The 17,165-nt window shown below is 37.9% G+C and overlaps 2 protein-coding genes across 6 annotated transcripts in view; both read left to right on the forward strand.

Moving 5' to 3' along the window:
* The window catches only part of HORMAD1 (HORMA domain containing 1), a 21,186-nt gene extending 9,102 nt beyond the window's left edge, over window positions 1-12,084 (forward strand). For both annotated transcript variants that reach the window (XM_004389569.2, XM_004389570.2), the window contains 6 exons: window positions 1,959-2,221; window positions 3,786-3,852; window positions 3,941-4,017; window positions 7,561-7,644; window positions 10,034-10,105; window positions 11,982-12,084. In XM_004389569.2, the coding sequence (XP_004389626.1) occupies window positions 1,959-2,221; window positions 3,786-3,852; window positions 3,941-4,017; window positions 7,561-7,644; window positions 10,034-10,105; window positions 11,982-12,062 (644 nt within the window). In that variant the 3' untranslated portion in view covers window positions 12,063-12,084. The remainder of the gene's footprint in view (window positions 1-1,958; window positions 2,222-3,785; window positions 3,853-3,940; window positions 4,018-7,560; window positions 7,645-10,033; window positions 10,106-11,981) is intronic.
* Window positions 12,085-13,361: 1,277 nt separating this feature from the next.
* GOLPH3L (golgi phosphoprotein 3 like) overlaps window positions 13,362-17,165 on the forward strand; it is a 33,583-nt gene continuing 29,779 nt past the window's right edge. Inside the window, exons 1-2 of one of the 4 annotated variants that reach the window (XM_023724580.1) lie at window positions 13,362-13,460; window positions 14,113-15,668. In XM_023724580.1, the coding sequence (XP_023580348.1) occupies window positions 15,450-15,668 (219 nt within the window). In that variant the 5' untranslated portion in view covers window positions 13,362-13,460; window positions 14,113-15,449. Of the gene's footprint in view, window positions 15,669-17,165 lie in introns of all 4 variants that reach the window. The other 3 variants (XM_012559480.2, XM_004389571.2, XR_002822845.1) reach the window with 3 other exon arrangements.

Genomic DNA, 17,165 nt, shown 5'->3' on the forward strand with positions numbered 1-17,165 from the left:
CAGATGACACAACCTTGCTTGCTGAAAGTGAAGAGGACTTGAAGCACTTACTGATGAAGATCAAAGACTACAGCCTTCAGTATGGATTACACCTCAACATCAATAAAACACATCCTCACAACGGGACCAATAAGTAACATCATGATAAACGGGAGAAAAAATTGAAGATGGCAAGGATTTCATTTTACTTGAATCCACAATCAACACCCATGGAAGCAGCAGTCAAGAAATCAAACGATGCACTGCACTGGGCACATCTGCTGCAAAAAACTTCTTAAAGTGTTAAAATGCAAAGATGTCAGCTTGAAGACTAAGGTGTGCCTGACCCAAGCCATGGTGTTTTCAATTGCCTCATACGCATGCAAAAGCTGGACAATGAATAAGGAAGACTGAAGAAGAACTGATGCCTTTGAATTATGGTGTTGGTGAAGAATATTAAATATACCGTGGACTGCCAAAAGAACGAACAAATGTGTCTTGGAAGAAGTACAGCCAGAATGCTCCTTAGAAGCAAGGATGGTGTGACTACATCTCACATACTTTGAACATGTTACCAGGAGGGACCAGTCCCTGGAAAAGGACATCATGCTTGGTAAAGTAGAGGGTCAGTGAAAATGAGGAAGACCCTCAACGAGATGGATTGACACAGTGGCTGCAACATGGGCGCAAGCATGATAACGAATGTGAGGACGGCACAGGACCAGGCAGTGTTTCCTTCTGTTGTATGTAGGGCCACTATGAGCCGGAAGCAACTTGACGGCACCTAACACCAACATACATCTGTTTAAAAGAAAGTGCTGATAAATTAAGCTATCCAAGAGGTATTATTAAGTTAAAAAAAAGCTAGGTACAGAACAGTATGATCTCGTTTGTACTTTTAAGGATATAAATATGCAATATATGTTTTACATGCATAAATCTTCCTTAGAAGTACTAATGCAACAACAATAATAAAACCTAACATTGTGTGCTAGTTCTGTTCTGAGCATTTTATACATTTTAATTCATTTAATGCCCACAATAACACCCTATGAGTTAAATACTATTATTTTTCCCATTTGACAGATGAGGAAATCAAATCAAAGATGATATATATAATTTGCTCAAGGTCACACAGCCAGTCAAGTGAAGAAAACAAAGGTTTACTTTCGGGAATAAAATGGGGGCTCGGAGCAGGGGATTAGCAAGGGTAACAAGCACCCAGGGGCAATCTCTAAGTTGCACACACCCCCAGTTTCAAGATGTAGGGGTAAGTCCTTCCCCCTCTACCCCCTCCTCGCTACACTTCTGACTTGGAGATAGTGTTGTTAGGTGCCACTGAGTCTGTTCAGACTCCTGGTGACCCTACGTATGACAGAATGAAACCCTGCCTGGTCCTGCGCCATCCTCACAATCGTTGCTGTGTTTGAGCCCATTGTTGCAGCCACTGTGTCAATCCATCTCGTTGAGGGTTGTCTTCTTTTTCGCTGACTCTCTACCAAGCATGATGGCCTTCTCCAGGGACTGTGTCCCTCCTGATAACGCGTCCAAAGTGAGATGAAGTCTCGCCATCCTTGCTTCTAAGGCACATTTTGGCTGTAGTTCTTCCAAGAAGGTGGTTTTTACTTTTTATTTTGTACCCTTCTATACTATTTGAAGGAGCCCTGGTGGCACAGTGGTTAAGCACTCACCTGCTAACTGAAAGGTCGGCAGTTCTAACCCACCAGTGGCTCCACAGGAGAAAGATGCGGCAGTCTGCTTCTGTCAAGATTACAGCCTTAGAAACCCTATAGGGCAGTTCTACCCTGTACTATAGTGTGGCTATGAGTCAAACTCTACTCGATGACAGTGGGTTTGGTTTTATTTTATTTTTTGGTTTATACTGTTTGAAATTTCTTCAATCCACATGTATCTCTATAATGATAATAGTTTTCTTCAATTTCATAAAAAACACACATTTTATACTTTTTTTTTTGCAGTTACACCACCAGATTACCAGCCTCCTGGTTTTAAGGATGGTGATTGTGAAGGAGTTATATTTGAAGGGGAGCCTATGTACTTAAATGTGGGAGAAGTCCCAACCCCTTTTCATACCATCAAAGTAAAGGTAACCACTGAGAAAGAACGAATGGAAAACATTGATTCAGCTATATTGGCACCAAAACTGTCATTAAAAACACCACTTCAAAAAATCCTGATGGACAAAGATGATCTAGAGGATGAACAGGAGCATTATATAAACGTAAGCATTTAAAGAGTTATGAAGTATAATAATGACAAATGTTTGACTCAATTCTGAGGACTTTAATAGCTCTCATTAATATTTATATAAATAATGTGTTATGATCATAAACTCAGGGTTGGAAGAGACCTTAAAGAAGGTTAAAGCTTGAGGTTCTCAAACTTTTTACCTTGTTCCAAACAACATCACACTCAGAAACTTGAAAATACAACTGTTCTGACTGAAGCAGGGAATGGTCTTAGAGGCCCAGCCACTCCTGGCCTCACTTACCTTTCTAGTGGGCTCTGAGGAAATCCCTAGGACTCTGGAACACAATTTGAAAACCACTGAACTAGTCCATTCCCCCAACCAATGCTGGAATCCTTTCTACAGCATCGCTACTAAGTACTCATGTAGCCTGTGCTGGAAATTCCTCCGGGACCTGGAAAGTCGCTGTCCTAGAGCAGCCTGGAAGTTCCTGGAAGACAGGAAATCTGTCTTACTCATCTTTGTAACCCTCTTATGCCTAGCTAGCATTGAGATTGTAGTCAGTGAGTTCTCGATATTGCCTGAAAGAATGGATGAATAGAAGCATAAAAGAGTTTTTGTTTTTTTGCTTCACTCCCAGCAACTGTGAAAGCTGGCATTGCTTTAATCTTTCAGCATTAACATGATGTTCTTTAATCTCAGCTCTGTTGTTTTCTCTTGTCTCATTTTATTCTGAATCATGACCGCAGTACTAATGTACAGAGGCTGACTCTTCTGAACCAGGGATGCTGCTCTGTGGCCACATTTTCACAAATAAAAGATGCAATCAATTTTCAACCAACTCAGTCAAAGAAGAGAGCTTTTTTCCAAAACCTAAATCCTAGTCTTGCTTCATAAATAAATATAGCTGGGATTTATGTAGCATTCTTTGAAATATTTAAAGCTCTTTGACATATGTCACAAAAGGAACAATAATTATAACTAGACATTAAACCTGTTACTATTCCTACCCTACCATGACTGAGCTTCACTAACATCCTGAACAGAGTTGGGGTATATTCAGAGTGTATGCTAGCATCTGGACGGAAATCCCAGAAACCATAGAAGTGTTGGCTTGTTGGGTGAGCATGTCTAGTTCAATGCCCTCAAACAACAATAAGATCTAAGGGCTCTTAGAATCATCAGATATTTTTGAGAAAAGTTGTATATTTTCCTTATTTGTACTTAAAGCAACTCCACAAAGTAAAGAAAAACAATATTTTATACTTTGGATGGAGCCCAAAATGTCGGCAGTTCAAATCCACCAGCCGCTCCTTGGAAACCCTATGGCAGTTCTACTCTGTCCTATAAGATCGCTATGAGTCGAAATTGACTCAGTGGCAATGGGTTTGTTTTTTTTTTTTTAATACTTTGGATAAACAAGTTACTGTTTTATAGTAATTATTGGATCACTTTTATTTCTAACAAGCTTAAGGTAATTGTAGTGTTATGGTATAGTTAACCTTCACATAAAACAAATTCATTTATAAGTACTTCCCCCAATTGTTTTAATTTATTTTTGAAATGTGTCCGTTTTTTTCTTCATGTAATTATGTAGGAAGATTTTGACACTGAAACTAAAATGGAAGAGCAAAAAAAAAACCCTAGATCTTCTGAACTTGGAGGTAAGAAGCTAATGAAAAAATAGGTTAACTGACTTGCAATTCAATTTTATACCATCTTAATTTATATTGTCTTAATTTTTTTTTTCAGAACCAAACTTGATTTGTGAGGAAGATGAAATTATGAGGTCTAAAGAAAGTCCCGATCTTTCAGATTCTCATTCTCAGGTATAAACATTTTAGTTCCTTTTTATGTTTTTTAATATATGTTTTTTTATTGGGGTAAAGTATATATATCATAAAATTTACCACTTTAGCCATTTTTAAGTGCATGATTCAGTGGCGTTAATTATACTCACAGTATTGTGCAACCATCACACTATCTATTTCTAAAATTTTTTACCACCCCAAACAGAAACTCTGTACCCACTGAGCAATAACTCCTGATTCCTCCCTTCCCCTAGCGCCTCTAATCTTGTAACCCTCTCATCTTTGTAACCCTCTTATGCCTAGCTAGCATTGAGATTGTAGTCAGTGAGTTCTCGATATTGCCTGAAAGAATGGATGAACCTTGCTTGCTGTCTTTGTAAGTTACCCTATTCTAGATATTTCATATAAATGCAGTCAAATAATATTTGTCCTTTTGTGTCTGGCTTACTTCACAGCATAATGTTTTCAAGGTTCATCCATATTATAACATGTAATCAGAACTTCATTCTTTTTTATGGCTGAATAATATTCCATTGTATGTACATACAACATTTTGTTGATCCATTCATCTATTGATAGACATTTGGATTGTTTTCACCTTTTGGCTATTGCAAATAATACTCAATGAACTTTGGTGTTTGAGTCTGTGCTTTCAATTCTTTTGACTACATACCTAGAACTTTCAGCTTGAGAAACGCCGAGCGTGTTATTCCCTTTGAGTTTTCTAAAGGCCTGAGATACTCTTTAAATTTGAAACTCAAGCCACTTCCAAAAGTCACCTTTCAGCCAAATGACAGATTGGCCCATAAAATAAATAATATCATCCATGAATACTGTGCTCCTCAAAATAATCGTCTAGATGAAACCAAATGGTTAACGTTTAACTAGACCGAAGATGAGAAGGCTAAGGAGGAAAGGCCTGAGATACTCTTTAAATTTGAAACTCAAGCCACTTCCAAAAGTCACCTTTCAGCCAAATGACAGATTGGCCCATAAAATAAATAATATCATCCATGAATACTGTGCTCCTCAAAATAATCGTCTAGATGAAACCAAATGGTTAACGTTTAACTAGACCGAAGATGAGAAGGCTAAGGAGGACAGGTAAGCTAGATTAATGGAAACAGAAAACCAAAATGGAAATAATGAGAATGCTGATATATTGTGAAGAATGTAACCGGTGTAACTAGACAATATGTATTGTTAAATGAGAACCTAATTTCCTGTGTTAACTTTCACCAAAACACAGTAAAAAAATTTTTTAGTATTAAAAAAAAGGAAGGAATACACAGAGTCACTGTACCAAAAAGAATTGGTCAACGTTCAACCCATTTCAGGAGGTAGCATATGATCAAGAACCAATGGTATTGTAGGAAGAAGTCCAAGCTGCACTGAAGGCATTGGTGAAAAACAAGCCTCCAGGAATTGACAGAATACCGAGATGTTTCAATAAACAGATGTAACACTGAAAGCACTTACTTGTCTATGCCAAGAAATTTGGAAGACAGCTACCTGGCCAACTGACTGGGAGAGATCCATATTTGTGCCCAATCCAAAGAAAGGTGGCCCAACAGAATGTGGAAATTATCAAACAATATCATTAATATCACATGCAAGTAAAATTTTGCTGAAGATCACTCAAAAGTGGTTGCAGCAGTACATCAACAGGGAATTGCCAGAAATTCAAGCCAGATTCAGAAGAGGACGTGGAACAAAAGATATCATTGCTGATATCAGATGGCTCTTGGCTGAAAGCAGAGAATACGAGAAAGATGTTTACCTGTGTTTTACTGACGATGCAAAGGCATTCAGCTGTGTGGATCATAACAAATTGTGGATAACATTGCGAAGAATGGGAATTCCAGAACACTTAATTGTGCTCATGCGGAGCCTGTACATAGACCAAGAGGCCGTCATTCAAACAGAACAAGGGGATACTGCCTGGTTTAAAATCAGGAAAGGTGTGTGTCAGGGTTATATCCTTTCACCATACTTATTCAATATGTATGCTCAGCAAATAATCCCAGAAGCTGGACTATATGAAGAAGAGAATAGGGCATCAGGATTGGAGGAAGACTCATTAACATACTGCAATATGCAGATGACACAACCTTGCTTGCTGAAAGTGAAGAGGACTTGAAGCACTTACTGATGAAGATCAAAGACTATATATAGCCTTCAGTATGGATTACATCTCAACATAAAGAAAACGAAAATTCTCACAACTGGACCAATAAGCAACACTATGATAAACGGAGAAAAGATTGAAGTTGTCAAGGATTTCATTTTACTCGGATCCACAATCAACACCCAAGAAGTAGTGGTCAAGAAATCAAATGACGTATTGCATTGGACAAATCTGCTGCAAAAGACCTCTTTAAAGTGTTAAAAAGCAAAGATATCACTCTGAGGACTAAGGTGCGCCTGACCCAAGCCGTGATATTTTCAGTCACCTCATATGCATGCGAAAGCTGGACAATGAATAGGGAATAATGAAGAAGAATTGACGCCTCTGAATTATGGTGTTGGCGAAGATTATTTAATATACCATGGACTTCCAGAAGAATGAACAAATGTGTCTTGGAAGAAGTACAGCCAGAATGTTCCTTAGAAGCGAGTATGGCAAGACTTCATCTCATGTACTTTGGACATGTTATCAAGCGGGACCAGTCCCTGGAAAAGGACATCATGCTTGGTAAAGTAGAGGGCAATCGAAAAAGAGGAAGATCTTCAAAGAGATGAATTGACACAGTGGCTGCAACAATGGGCTCAAACTGTGAGAGTGGTGCAGGACCAGGTAGTGTTTAGTTCTATTGTTCCTAGGGTCACTATGAGTCAGAAGACCCTACTGACTTGAGGGAACCTAACAACAGCAACATATACCACAAGTGGAATTGCTGAGTCATATGCTAATTCTGTGTTTAACTCTTTGAGGAACCGTCAGCCTGTTTCCCACAGAAGTCCATTTTACTTTTAACACTTTTTTTTGAAAGACTGTTTCTTATATGCTTGCTTGGTTATTTCTCCAAGTTTCTTATTCTATGTCATTAAGAAGAAAACAGTGTATTTAGAATGCTTTTTACTAACAAAATCTTGCAATTACGTGTTGAAAAGTTTTGATTATATTACTGGTGTATTTGCTTAGGAATAAACTTAAATACTATTCACAGAATCTCAGAATTTCAGAGCTAGATAGAATCTTTGGGATTATCTGTTCCACCCACTTTATATTTACAGATGGAATATATTATACATTTTTGTTGCCTTGTAGCAGAACTTGTTTAATTTTGCTTTCCATATACAGTGAAATCCTGCAATAATAGATTTAGATAAAATTAATTTGGAAATAATGGCATTGATGATGGTCTGACTTCCTCTGCCCAGCTCCTTTCTCAAATGGCAGTGGGCTAAAGTTCTTATCTTCTGCAAACGTAGTACCTGGTGATCATTTGGGACTTGCCCAGTTCAGTGAATTGCCAATTTTGTATAATGTCCGTTTCACTATCTTTACTTTTGTGTTTTTTATGTTACTTGGTTTTGTATAATTATTTTCTTTTCTAGTTTGAGCAGTTAGTCAATAAAACATCTGAACTTGATGTGTCTGAAAGCAAAACAAGAAGTGGAAAAATCTTTCAGAATAAGATGGTAAGTATCTCCTTAGGTTTGTTCTCCATTCTAACCTTGTAATTTTCTCCCATATGTGACTTTATATTGCTTTTTAATACTTCATTTATTGAACCAATATTTATTAAGCACCTATTATGTGTCAGGTACTCTGTGAGGTGCTTGGGATGTAAGCGGAATAATCCATAGTTCCAGGTCTTAGCTAAACATTTAGTAACTGGAGGTAAACAAGCAGTGATATAGAGCTATGATAGAAGTCTGGATGGGCTCCATGGAGGCACAAAGGAAGGAACGGTTAATTTTACTGAAGGTGCAGAAGAGAGGGGAATCCAGCAAAGGCTTTGAAAAGTGACAATATTGACCACGGTCTCAGGGGACATCTAGCTAAGCTGGCATAACAGAGTTCATAAAGAAAATGTTCTACTTTCTACTTTGGTGAGTAGCTTCTGAGGTCTTAAAAGCTTGCAAGCAGCAAGCTATGTCTATTGGTCCCATCCCATCTGAAGCAAAGGAAAATGAAGAAACTAAAGACACAATGACAATATTAGTCCAAAGGACTAATGGCCCACATAAACCACAGCCTCCACCAGCCTGAGCCCAGAAGAACTAGATGGTGCCCAGCTATCACCACCAACCGCTCAGACAGGGATCAGAATAGAGAGTCTCAGACAGAGTGGGAGAAAAATATAGAACAAAATTCAGATTCACAAAAAAGACCAGACAGACTGGTCTGACAGAAACTTAAGGAACCCCTGAGACTGTGGCCCACGGACACCCTTCTAACTCAGAAGTGAAGCCACTCCCGAAGTCCACCTTTCAGCCAAAGATTAGACAGACCTACAAGACAAATGGTAACATAGGTGGGAAATGTGTTTCTTGGTTCGAGCAAGTCAATGAGACCAAGCGGGCAACACCCCCACAAAAGCAAAGAGGAGGAGGCAGGCAGGGACAGAAACTGGACGGATGGACACAGGGAACCCGGGGTGGAAAGGGATAGGGGGAGAGTGCTAACACATTGTGGGGATTGCAACCAATGTCACAAAACAATTTGGTATACATTTTTGAATGAGAAACTCATTTGCTCTGAAAACTTTCACCTAAAGCAAAATAAATTAAAAAAAAAAAAAAAGTGACACTATCATCCAGACTCCCAAGGAAATTTCCTAGGATGCCAAAATATTCCCATGTTCAATCTTGTAAATTGATTTATCTTGTTAATAAGATATTGTAAATATAATGTGTTGTATATAACTTGCATAAAATGAATCTTATGTTCTCAAACCAAAAAAATCACTTCTTTCTTTTAGTTTCTGGTATGACTTAGTATTTTACTTTAGACCTTTAAGTTACTCTCAAAATTCAGGGGTGAAGAAAAAGCATAATGTAAAATATATAAAACATTACATACAAAATATTCCTATCAGTGGTGTGCTGGAGCTGGATTTTAAGAGCCAGTTGTTAGCATTTCTTCCCAACTCCTCATTCAGTGACTTCATGTTGATAGCTAGAGATTTGACATGGTCAGAGTATTCACAGCACAAAAATCAGCAAGTGCCTCAGACAGGGTTTGTTTTTTTTCTTCTTTTCTCTCTCAGGGAGCTAGTTGCTAAACATTTGCTAGCATACCACTGATTATAGTGCCATTTTAAGGTGTGTCCTTTTTTCTACATTCTCAATGAGAAATTAGAGCTGGCAAGAAGGCAGCATTCAAGCTAGTGTATAGATGAAAACAAGAGATAAACAAATGTCAAGAATTACTACCTCCAGCAGCAAAAAGTCTCCCTAGCCAGCTTCTGTTTAGGATGAATATTCTTTACGAGGATATAGGGAGGAAGGCAGGCAGTAAAAAATATATTATTAGGCAAGATTTCCTTGTAATGTAACATTAAAATGCTTTGAGAACATAAGTTCATTTCTGAAAATTGCCCATGGTTTTGGTTAGGAGTTCTCAGCCAGGGTGCTCTTGATTTTGAGAAACATGACTGCATTACAGCGAGGAAAGGGTAAGAACATAAAAATATTAATAGTATATATACTATGGAAGTGGAGCCCTGGTGGTGCAGTGGTTAAGAGCTGCCGCGAGCTATGGCTGCTAACTACAATGACGGCAGTGGGAATCCAGCAGCCACTCCTGGGAACCCCTGTGGGGCAGTTCTACTCTGTCCTACAGGGTCGCTCAGAGTCGGAATCGATTGGACGGCCGCAGGTTTGGTTTTTGGTACACTGTGGAAGGAATCATTGATAAGGGCGTTTTAAGTGTCAGAAAAGAAATACTTCCTTTTAGAGGATAATAATATGATAGCTAATAGTTTGTCATCATATAAAATTCATTTAAAACTGCATATGGTTGAAGAATCAAGCATTGGCTCTTGAGATATAACCAGTTAGTAATTATTTTGTCTTTATGGAGGCTAATGGAAATCAACCAGTAAAATCTTCTAAAGAAAATAGGAAGAGAAGTCAGCCATTACCAGTCAAAACAGTAAGTCTCATGATAATGTATATGTTGAATAAAATGGCAAATATCAGAATATTATCAATATAGATTAAGATTAAAATGATAAATATGATAATATCCTTGGATATACCTCAAGCTCTGATATTCAAATCTTGTTTAAATATATTTGATTCTTAAAAATGAGGTGATTTTTAAATAAGATGAACTAAGTTGGTTTATTATTTTTTTCCTGTAAATTTTTACTGCCTCATTCCATGAATGATTCGAAGTAGTTAGAGGAATTTATAAAATAAAAATCAGTGTCAGGAAAAATATGAGTCAAATGAGAAAGTTACAATGCAAGAATATTCAGGCCATTCTGTTACTACAGAGGTGAAATTGTGCCAGAGTCCCGGGGTGATACAATCGGTTAAGCACTTGACTCCTAGCCAAAAAGTTGGGGGTTCAAACCCACCCAGAGGCTCATCGGAAGACAGCCCTAGTGATTTGCTTCTGAAAGGTCATAGCCTTCAAAACCCTGTGGAGCTGTTCTCTGCACACATGGAGTTGCCAAGAGTCAGAACTGACTTGACAGCAACTAACAACAAAATTGTACAAATTGGATCTGAGCTTTCTAGAGGCCAAAACTAAGGTGGAAACAAGGTAAACTGCCAAATCCATGTGTTCCCCAAAAGTATAGCGCCTCCTCTGTCAGCCCAGAACTAAAACAATTTCCGAGGCCAACTCTTCAGACAGGGATTGGACTGGACTGTGGGACATAAAGTGATACTCGTGAAGAGTGTGCCTCTTAGTCGAGTAGATACAAGAGACCAAAGGGGCAGCTTCTGTCCAGAGGTGAGATGGGAAGGCAGAGAGAGTTAGGAGCTGGTTGAATGGTCATGGGGAATCAGGGGCGGAAAGGAGGAGTGTGCTGTTGCAGAATGGGGTGAGCAATTAGGGTCTCATAACAATGTATGTAAAAAAAAATTTGTATGGGAGACTAACTTGAAATGTAAACTTCATTTAATTACAACAATTAAAAAAAAAAGTATAGCGCCTCCTTCTAGTACCTCAAGAGAAAGAAAACTTTCCCTGACCTAAGTCCTATGACAGATAATGTATTGGGTATTTCTGAGATAAACATTCATTTTTCTGACTTGAATTTTTAGTATTATTAGTAGGTTAAAATTAGATGATTCAAACCGTAATATTCTTTTAAAATCAAATGTTAAAGAAGCAATCTCAATAACGTAATTGGTTAATACTATTTTCAGTTGTATAACTTAAGAAGGGAGTGGAATAACCTGATGTTCCATTAACATTTTAGGTTGTTTAAATATCCCCAATTATTAAGCCTTGATTTATTCTGCAAAATCATAATCCAATTTGTAATCCCTAGTGAGTTTGACTTTTTCCATCAAAATCAAAATTCAGTAGCCTAGGGAATCTTATTAAGTGTTCCCTAATTCATCCTCCCATTCATTCAGAAACATGCATTGAATTTCTAGTATGGATCAGGCATTACTGAGCACCAAAAAAACAGGAAATGATCTAAACTTACATGGTGCCAAAATAGAATGTTTTTCTATTTGTAGTTGATTTTTTAATCTTTTTTCCTTTCTCACACTCTCCGAATATTTGACTGTTGTGAGGACATAGTGTTAAATCTCTTTGTAAGTGCTTCAGCAACCCTGATGAAGACCTTATATTTTGCAAGTACCTACTTTCAACAGCCATTGGAGGATGTAACTATGTTAATAATAAAATTTACCCTACTTTTAAAGAATCCAGGCATTCTTACCTTAGCAGGAAATAGTTCTGCTATGCATAATAATAAAGAAACCTCAGAGACATTAAAAAAGATCTAAAATTAAAGACATTTAACCTGGAAAGTATCTAAGCAGATATCTTCTTTTAACAGGTCCTCCATCACTTTGATTCTTCTAGTCAAGAGTCAGTGCCAAAAAGGAGGAAGTTTAGTGAACCAAAGGAACATATCTAAACATTCTTTTCTTTCTGCACCTTTGCAAAGTTGTTCTCAGCATTAACTAAAGGACACTGTATTACTATTTTAAGGTGTGTTTTCTATACCTCTGAAATTTTATATATAGTCTTAAGCAGTTCATACACTAAAATGAAGTTCTTAGCTGACTATCATATTGTAGTCCTTAATCTTATCTGAGACTAATCCAAGAAAATTTTTTAATAAGACCAAAAGTACCCATCTCATACTTGATTCAGTTCTTTATCTACTTAGTACTGATGTGTCTTCCACTTTGGTGGACAATTTCTTTAAGCATATGTTAACTTTTAAGGCCCTCTAAAACCATTTTTTAAAACAAACAATGTTTTTTATGCTATTAAAATTTGGTAGGGACTCACTATTTATGTTAAAACTATACCAGCTGTGTTTGTCATTGTGTTGTTATTAAAAGTGTTCTTCAGTACTTTAATAAGTGTATTAACATAATGCATGATGTCCAATAAAAAAATTGGTGCTTTACTTTTTTTTTTTTTTTTTTAACGTTTTTTACTACAGGAAAAAAGATGACTAATTTTTAAGGTCTTGTATTTTTAGCAGTGTAAATAAAATATTGTTCAGCATGTAGACTCTTTCATGTCTTTTAATTTTTAATTAGAAAACATTTAGGCACTAAATAATTATTAGATCATTTCAGTAGATGTTACTTTGCAAGAGTTGAGCACACTTTTGACTGGAAATGTGAAATACTGTGCTTTTAAGTGGAAACCTGGGCCCTAGTTCTAACGTTACCCGTTTCCTTTGTTTTAGAAAACAAGACTTAGAACTTGGTCTGTGCGCCTCTGGCGTTTGCAGCGGCCATGTTCTAAAAACATACATTGCCCGTTGCTAAGCGGTATCGCGAATGTTGGGGTGCATGCCGTGGCAGAAATGTCCCCAAATAAACGGTTTACGGGAACCAAATAAACGTCTCCAAACTGACCCATCCGGTTTCTCTGGAACAGACAATAAGGGATAAGCTCCCTACCAGAAACAATATTAGAATGTTTGTTTATTCTTTGCATGGTTGCCTGGACCCCAACACATGTCACCTAATGTCCCCGTACCCACCGCTCCAGTGACACAGCCGCCGCTCCGGGGCTGAGACCCACGTCTCCGTAGGTCGCGAGCCCGAGTTAGCCCACTGGACGCTTTGATTGGCCGGTGTCATGGAGGTGGGAGCGCGGCCCCTTCCTCTCTCCAACCAAGGTTCCTTCATTGGATTGACCAGCTGTCAGGTTGAACCCAAACCTGCCTCCGTCTGGTGGTGTTTGTCTGGATCGCAACACAATAGCCGGGGGGAGAGCCTCCCCTCCTAAGCTCCGATTGGCTGGACTCAACCTTGGTGGTTCCTGATTGGCCCAATGAAGAAACACCAAGGTAGGTTGCCTAGTGATCCTGAGGAAGCTGATGTGTTATTCCTCCCCTGCATCGAAGGATCAGGAAGTTTCTGCTCTACGTGGCTGAGAAGTTTTTCACCCACTAGGACCGGGGAGGGGTGGGGTGGGGACAGGTGTCCACCTATGAAACAGCGCAAGCAAGCAGTCTGCGTCCAGCTGTAACCCAGGGGTAATATCAGGTAAGCAGCGGGGAAAATACATTGTCTAACGTCCAAAATAATAATAATAATAAAACCTCTAAATTTTTTATTTCGTGGAGAGAGGAAGATTTTTGTTTATCTATTTGTTTTGGCCATTTGTTTTTTCAAGTAGGATTTTTAACTAGTAAATATCTGGGGCGAGTTAATTCCTCAAAGAAAATTCCTCTTTGATTTTTTTACCCCAAAGGTTTAAAGTTTCTCAGTTTGGATTAAGAAATCTGTTCTATTCACAGTGCCAGATAGGGTTAGTGCCCGTCAGTGTTTATTTCATCGCTGTCTTCCTCCTCCACTCTCCTTCCCGCCTCCCAAGAACTCTATTTGAACTATGTCCTTGTACGACAATCTTTTGTAAGTCACTTCATTTGTATTTCTATTTCAAATATTCACATGCATTTCTGAGTATTCATTTTAATCTATATATTTATTGAGCAGTTACAACGTTAAAGAGATTGTGCTAGTTGCTATGGAGAATATAAAAACCAAGAAGACAATATCCCTGCTCTCAAGAAGTTGACAGTTGAGAGACAGCCATACCAAAAGAAAGACTATAATAAATACTTTAAAGGAAGTAAGTATAAAGAAAGTTCCATGCAAGTACAGCCCAGGGAGAGACCACTTCTGACCGTGAGGCATATGGGTAATGGAGAAGGGAAACGCATCTGAGGCTTCACAATGGGTTTGCAGTAGGCCTTTGAAGAATGGGCAGAATTTAGAGAAGGGAAAAGGGAGAGAACCCCAGCGTGACCAAAGGAGCAGAAAGCACAGGGGGTATTTGAGACATGGTTTGACAGCAGTGCAGAGTTGGGAGTAAGGGGAAGTATTGCTAGAAGGTACAATGGGGTCAAGCCTCAGAGGCTCTTGAGTGCCATTCTTCTGACCTTGAAAAAGATACTCTTTTAAATAATTGCTAATTAAAACTATTTATTGTATGTCATCTTAAAAGCACACTGAGATATATCTAAAGTATGCTAACTTTTAATTTTATCACAGATGATTTAGTGAAGTTTCTTTTGACTGTAGATTTTTTTAAACAGCTGTAGTGCATGATATAAAAGGGCATATGCTTCAATACTTTTTTATTTTTGGGAAAGGATCTCCCAATCTATTAACACTCTGTTGTCAGTACACTTTGTTGGCAGCTGTGTGTATTTTCAAGATGACTAGTTGAGGTCTGGAGATGCATAGTTTACTGGCTATGTGGGATTACTTCACATGATCTTTTCTAGACTAGTAATCTCCAAAGGGAGTGCATGAAATAAGCCATTAGTGTATGAGACGGAAGTATTAGAAAGTGCGTTCCTATTTAATTTTTCTCATCCTTTTTTATTTTCTATTTTTTTGTATTTTTTATAATAATAGTATTATTGAATGTCTGTAGAAATTATATATAGTGTTATATACACATCTGGGGGCTGGAAGCTCATAATTTTTGCTGCCCCATATTTAACTTAGGGATCCATTTTGTGAAAGAGGAATTACTGTGGTGGACACTCACTCCTGGGTTATAGATTATGCACAAGAAATAAGGAGATTTAAAAGATGATAATTCGTTGAACTTTAGAATTACTAATTTGATCTCTTGTCAGTGCTGTCTGTGGAATACAAGCTATTGTACTTTTGAAAAGAAATTGTGTTTCCCATGCAACTTTTCTGATCATTTCTCCTTCCTTTCCTTCTCTGTTTGAGTTACTAAATATTTCTTCTGTATACGTTTTTAGTATGCATGTATGAATATCTATATGTGTTTCTGTACCTAAGCACACATAGAGATGCTCTTTCACCACCCCCTCCAGAAACAAGTGAGAATGACCACTTTAACTCACCGGACCCGTCGCGCTGAAGTAGGGAAGAACTTTGAAAAGAAAGTGGAAAGTGACGATGACACTAATCAGGAGAGGAATCCAGACACTGAGGACTCTGGAGACTCTAAGGATATCCGCCTCACCCTTATGGAAGAAGTATTGCTCCTGGGACTGAAGGATAAAGAGGTACTGCTGCTGGGTTTGCTACACTGTCTCAAAGACTTCTAAATACTGGAATGTTTTTAGGAAGTAATCTGATGAAATGTTTTCCTTAATGCTGTGTTGGACTTAGAATTGTGCTCCAGCCATCTAGGGATGGAGAGGTTTGAGGGGCTGACTGATACTTGGAGAGTAAAATCCAGAATATAATTATGTGAGGTGTAATTTAATTACAAAGTTGCTCCAGAGTTTTAGAGGATACAGCAGAGGATAAGATGATGTAAGGCGTTTGTATTTGCAATTTCCCAAGTCAGAATTGCTGGTGAAATAATTCTTTCTCATTAAAGTAAGAAAGAGGGCCCACACTGTGAAGTCTTCTTGTGCTTTGGAGGGGAAAAAGTCTTTTTAATGAAAAGACAAGGAACAAGGGTGATTACCTTTCTTACAGAAAGAAATGGTAGGTAGATTTCTTATAATATAGCGGAAATAAATTTTTTATTGTCTTCTGTGGATCTTTAGAAGTTTAAATATCAACAGTTGATGAGGAACATTTTAATTTTAGAAAATGTTTTTAAATTGATTTCAGCTTTCCCTTTCTAAATTTTTTCTTTATATAGGAACATTTATAGTAGAATAGTCTTGAGATACCAAGGCTTGCCTATAACCAGATATTTTCTTGGCATTTCTACTATCATATACATTATCGTTCGTCTGTAATTTAACTTTTTACTGTCTGCTTCCCTAGCACTTTCCTCTCTCTCTAAAGAGTTTGAGGGTATATGAATGTAATATTTGAAACAATCCACTTCCTTTCCAAGAAAGTCTTTAGTACAGAGCGGGAGAAAAATGTAGAACAAAATTCAAATTTACAAAAAAGACCAGACTTGCTGGTCTGACAGAGACTAGAGGAACCCCAGGGACTGTGGCCCCCAGACACCCTTCTAACTCAGAACTAAAGCCACTCCGGAAGTTCACCTTTCAGCCAAAGATTAGACAGGCCTGTAAGACGAACCATAACAGAGGTAAGGAATGTGCTTCTTAGATCAGTCAGGTTTATGAGACCAAATGGGCAGCACCTGCCCAAAAGCAAAGAGGAGAAGGCAAGAAGGAACAGGAAATCCGTATGAATGGAAACGGGGAATTCAGAGTGGAAAGGGGGAGAGCGCTGATGCATTGAAGGGATCGCAACCAATGTCACAAAATAATCTGTACATAAAATTTTGAATGGGAAACGAATTTGCTCTGTAAACTTTCACCTAAAGCACAGTAAGAAAAAGTCTTCAGTAAATACAAAAAAAAAAAAAAGATATATTAATTACTGGCGTTAGTTTTGAAAACATATAAAATTAAAATGTTGCTTTGTATAAACAAATACTACATTCGGCCTTGCTAATTTTTGCCTTAGCTAGAAATGAATTAGCTATATACATCTAGCAGTACCTCTACTACATAGTTTCCTGAATTTGGGAATACCCTTGTTTCTTAGACTTTGCATTTTACTTTCTTTACTATTTTCCCTTCTTT

This window comes from Trichechus manatus, unplaced genomic scaffold (genome assembly GCF_000243295.1).
Source record: "Trichechus manatus latirostris isolate Lorelei unplaced genomic scaffold, TriManLat1.0 scaffold00250, whole genome shotgun sequence".
Classification (NCBI taxonomy): domain Eukaryota; kingdom Metazoa; phylum Chordata; class Mammalia; order Sirenia; family Trichechidae; genus Trichechus; species Trichechus manatus.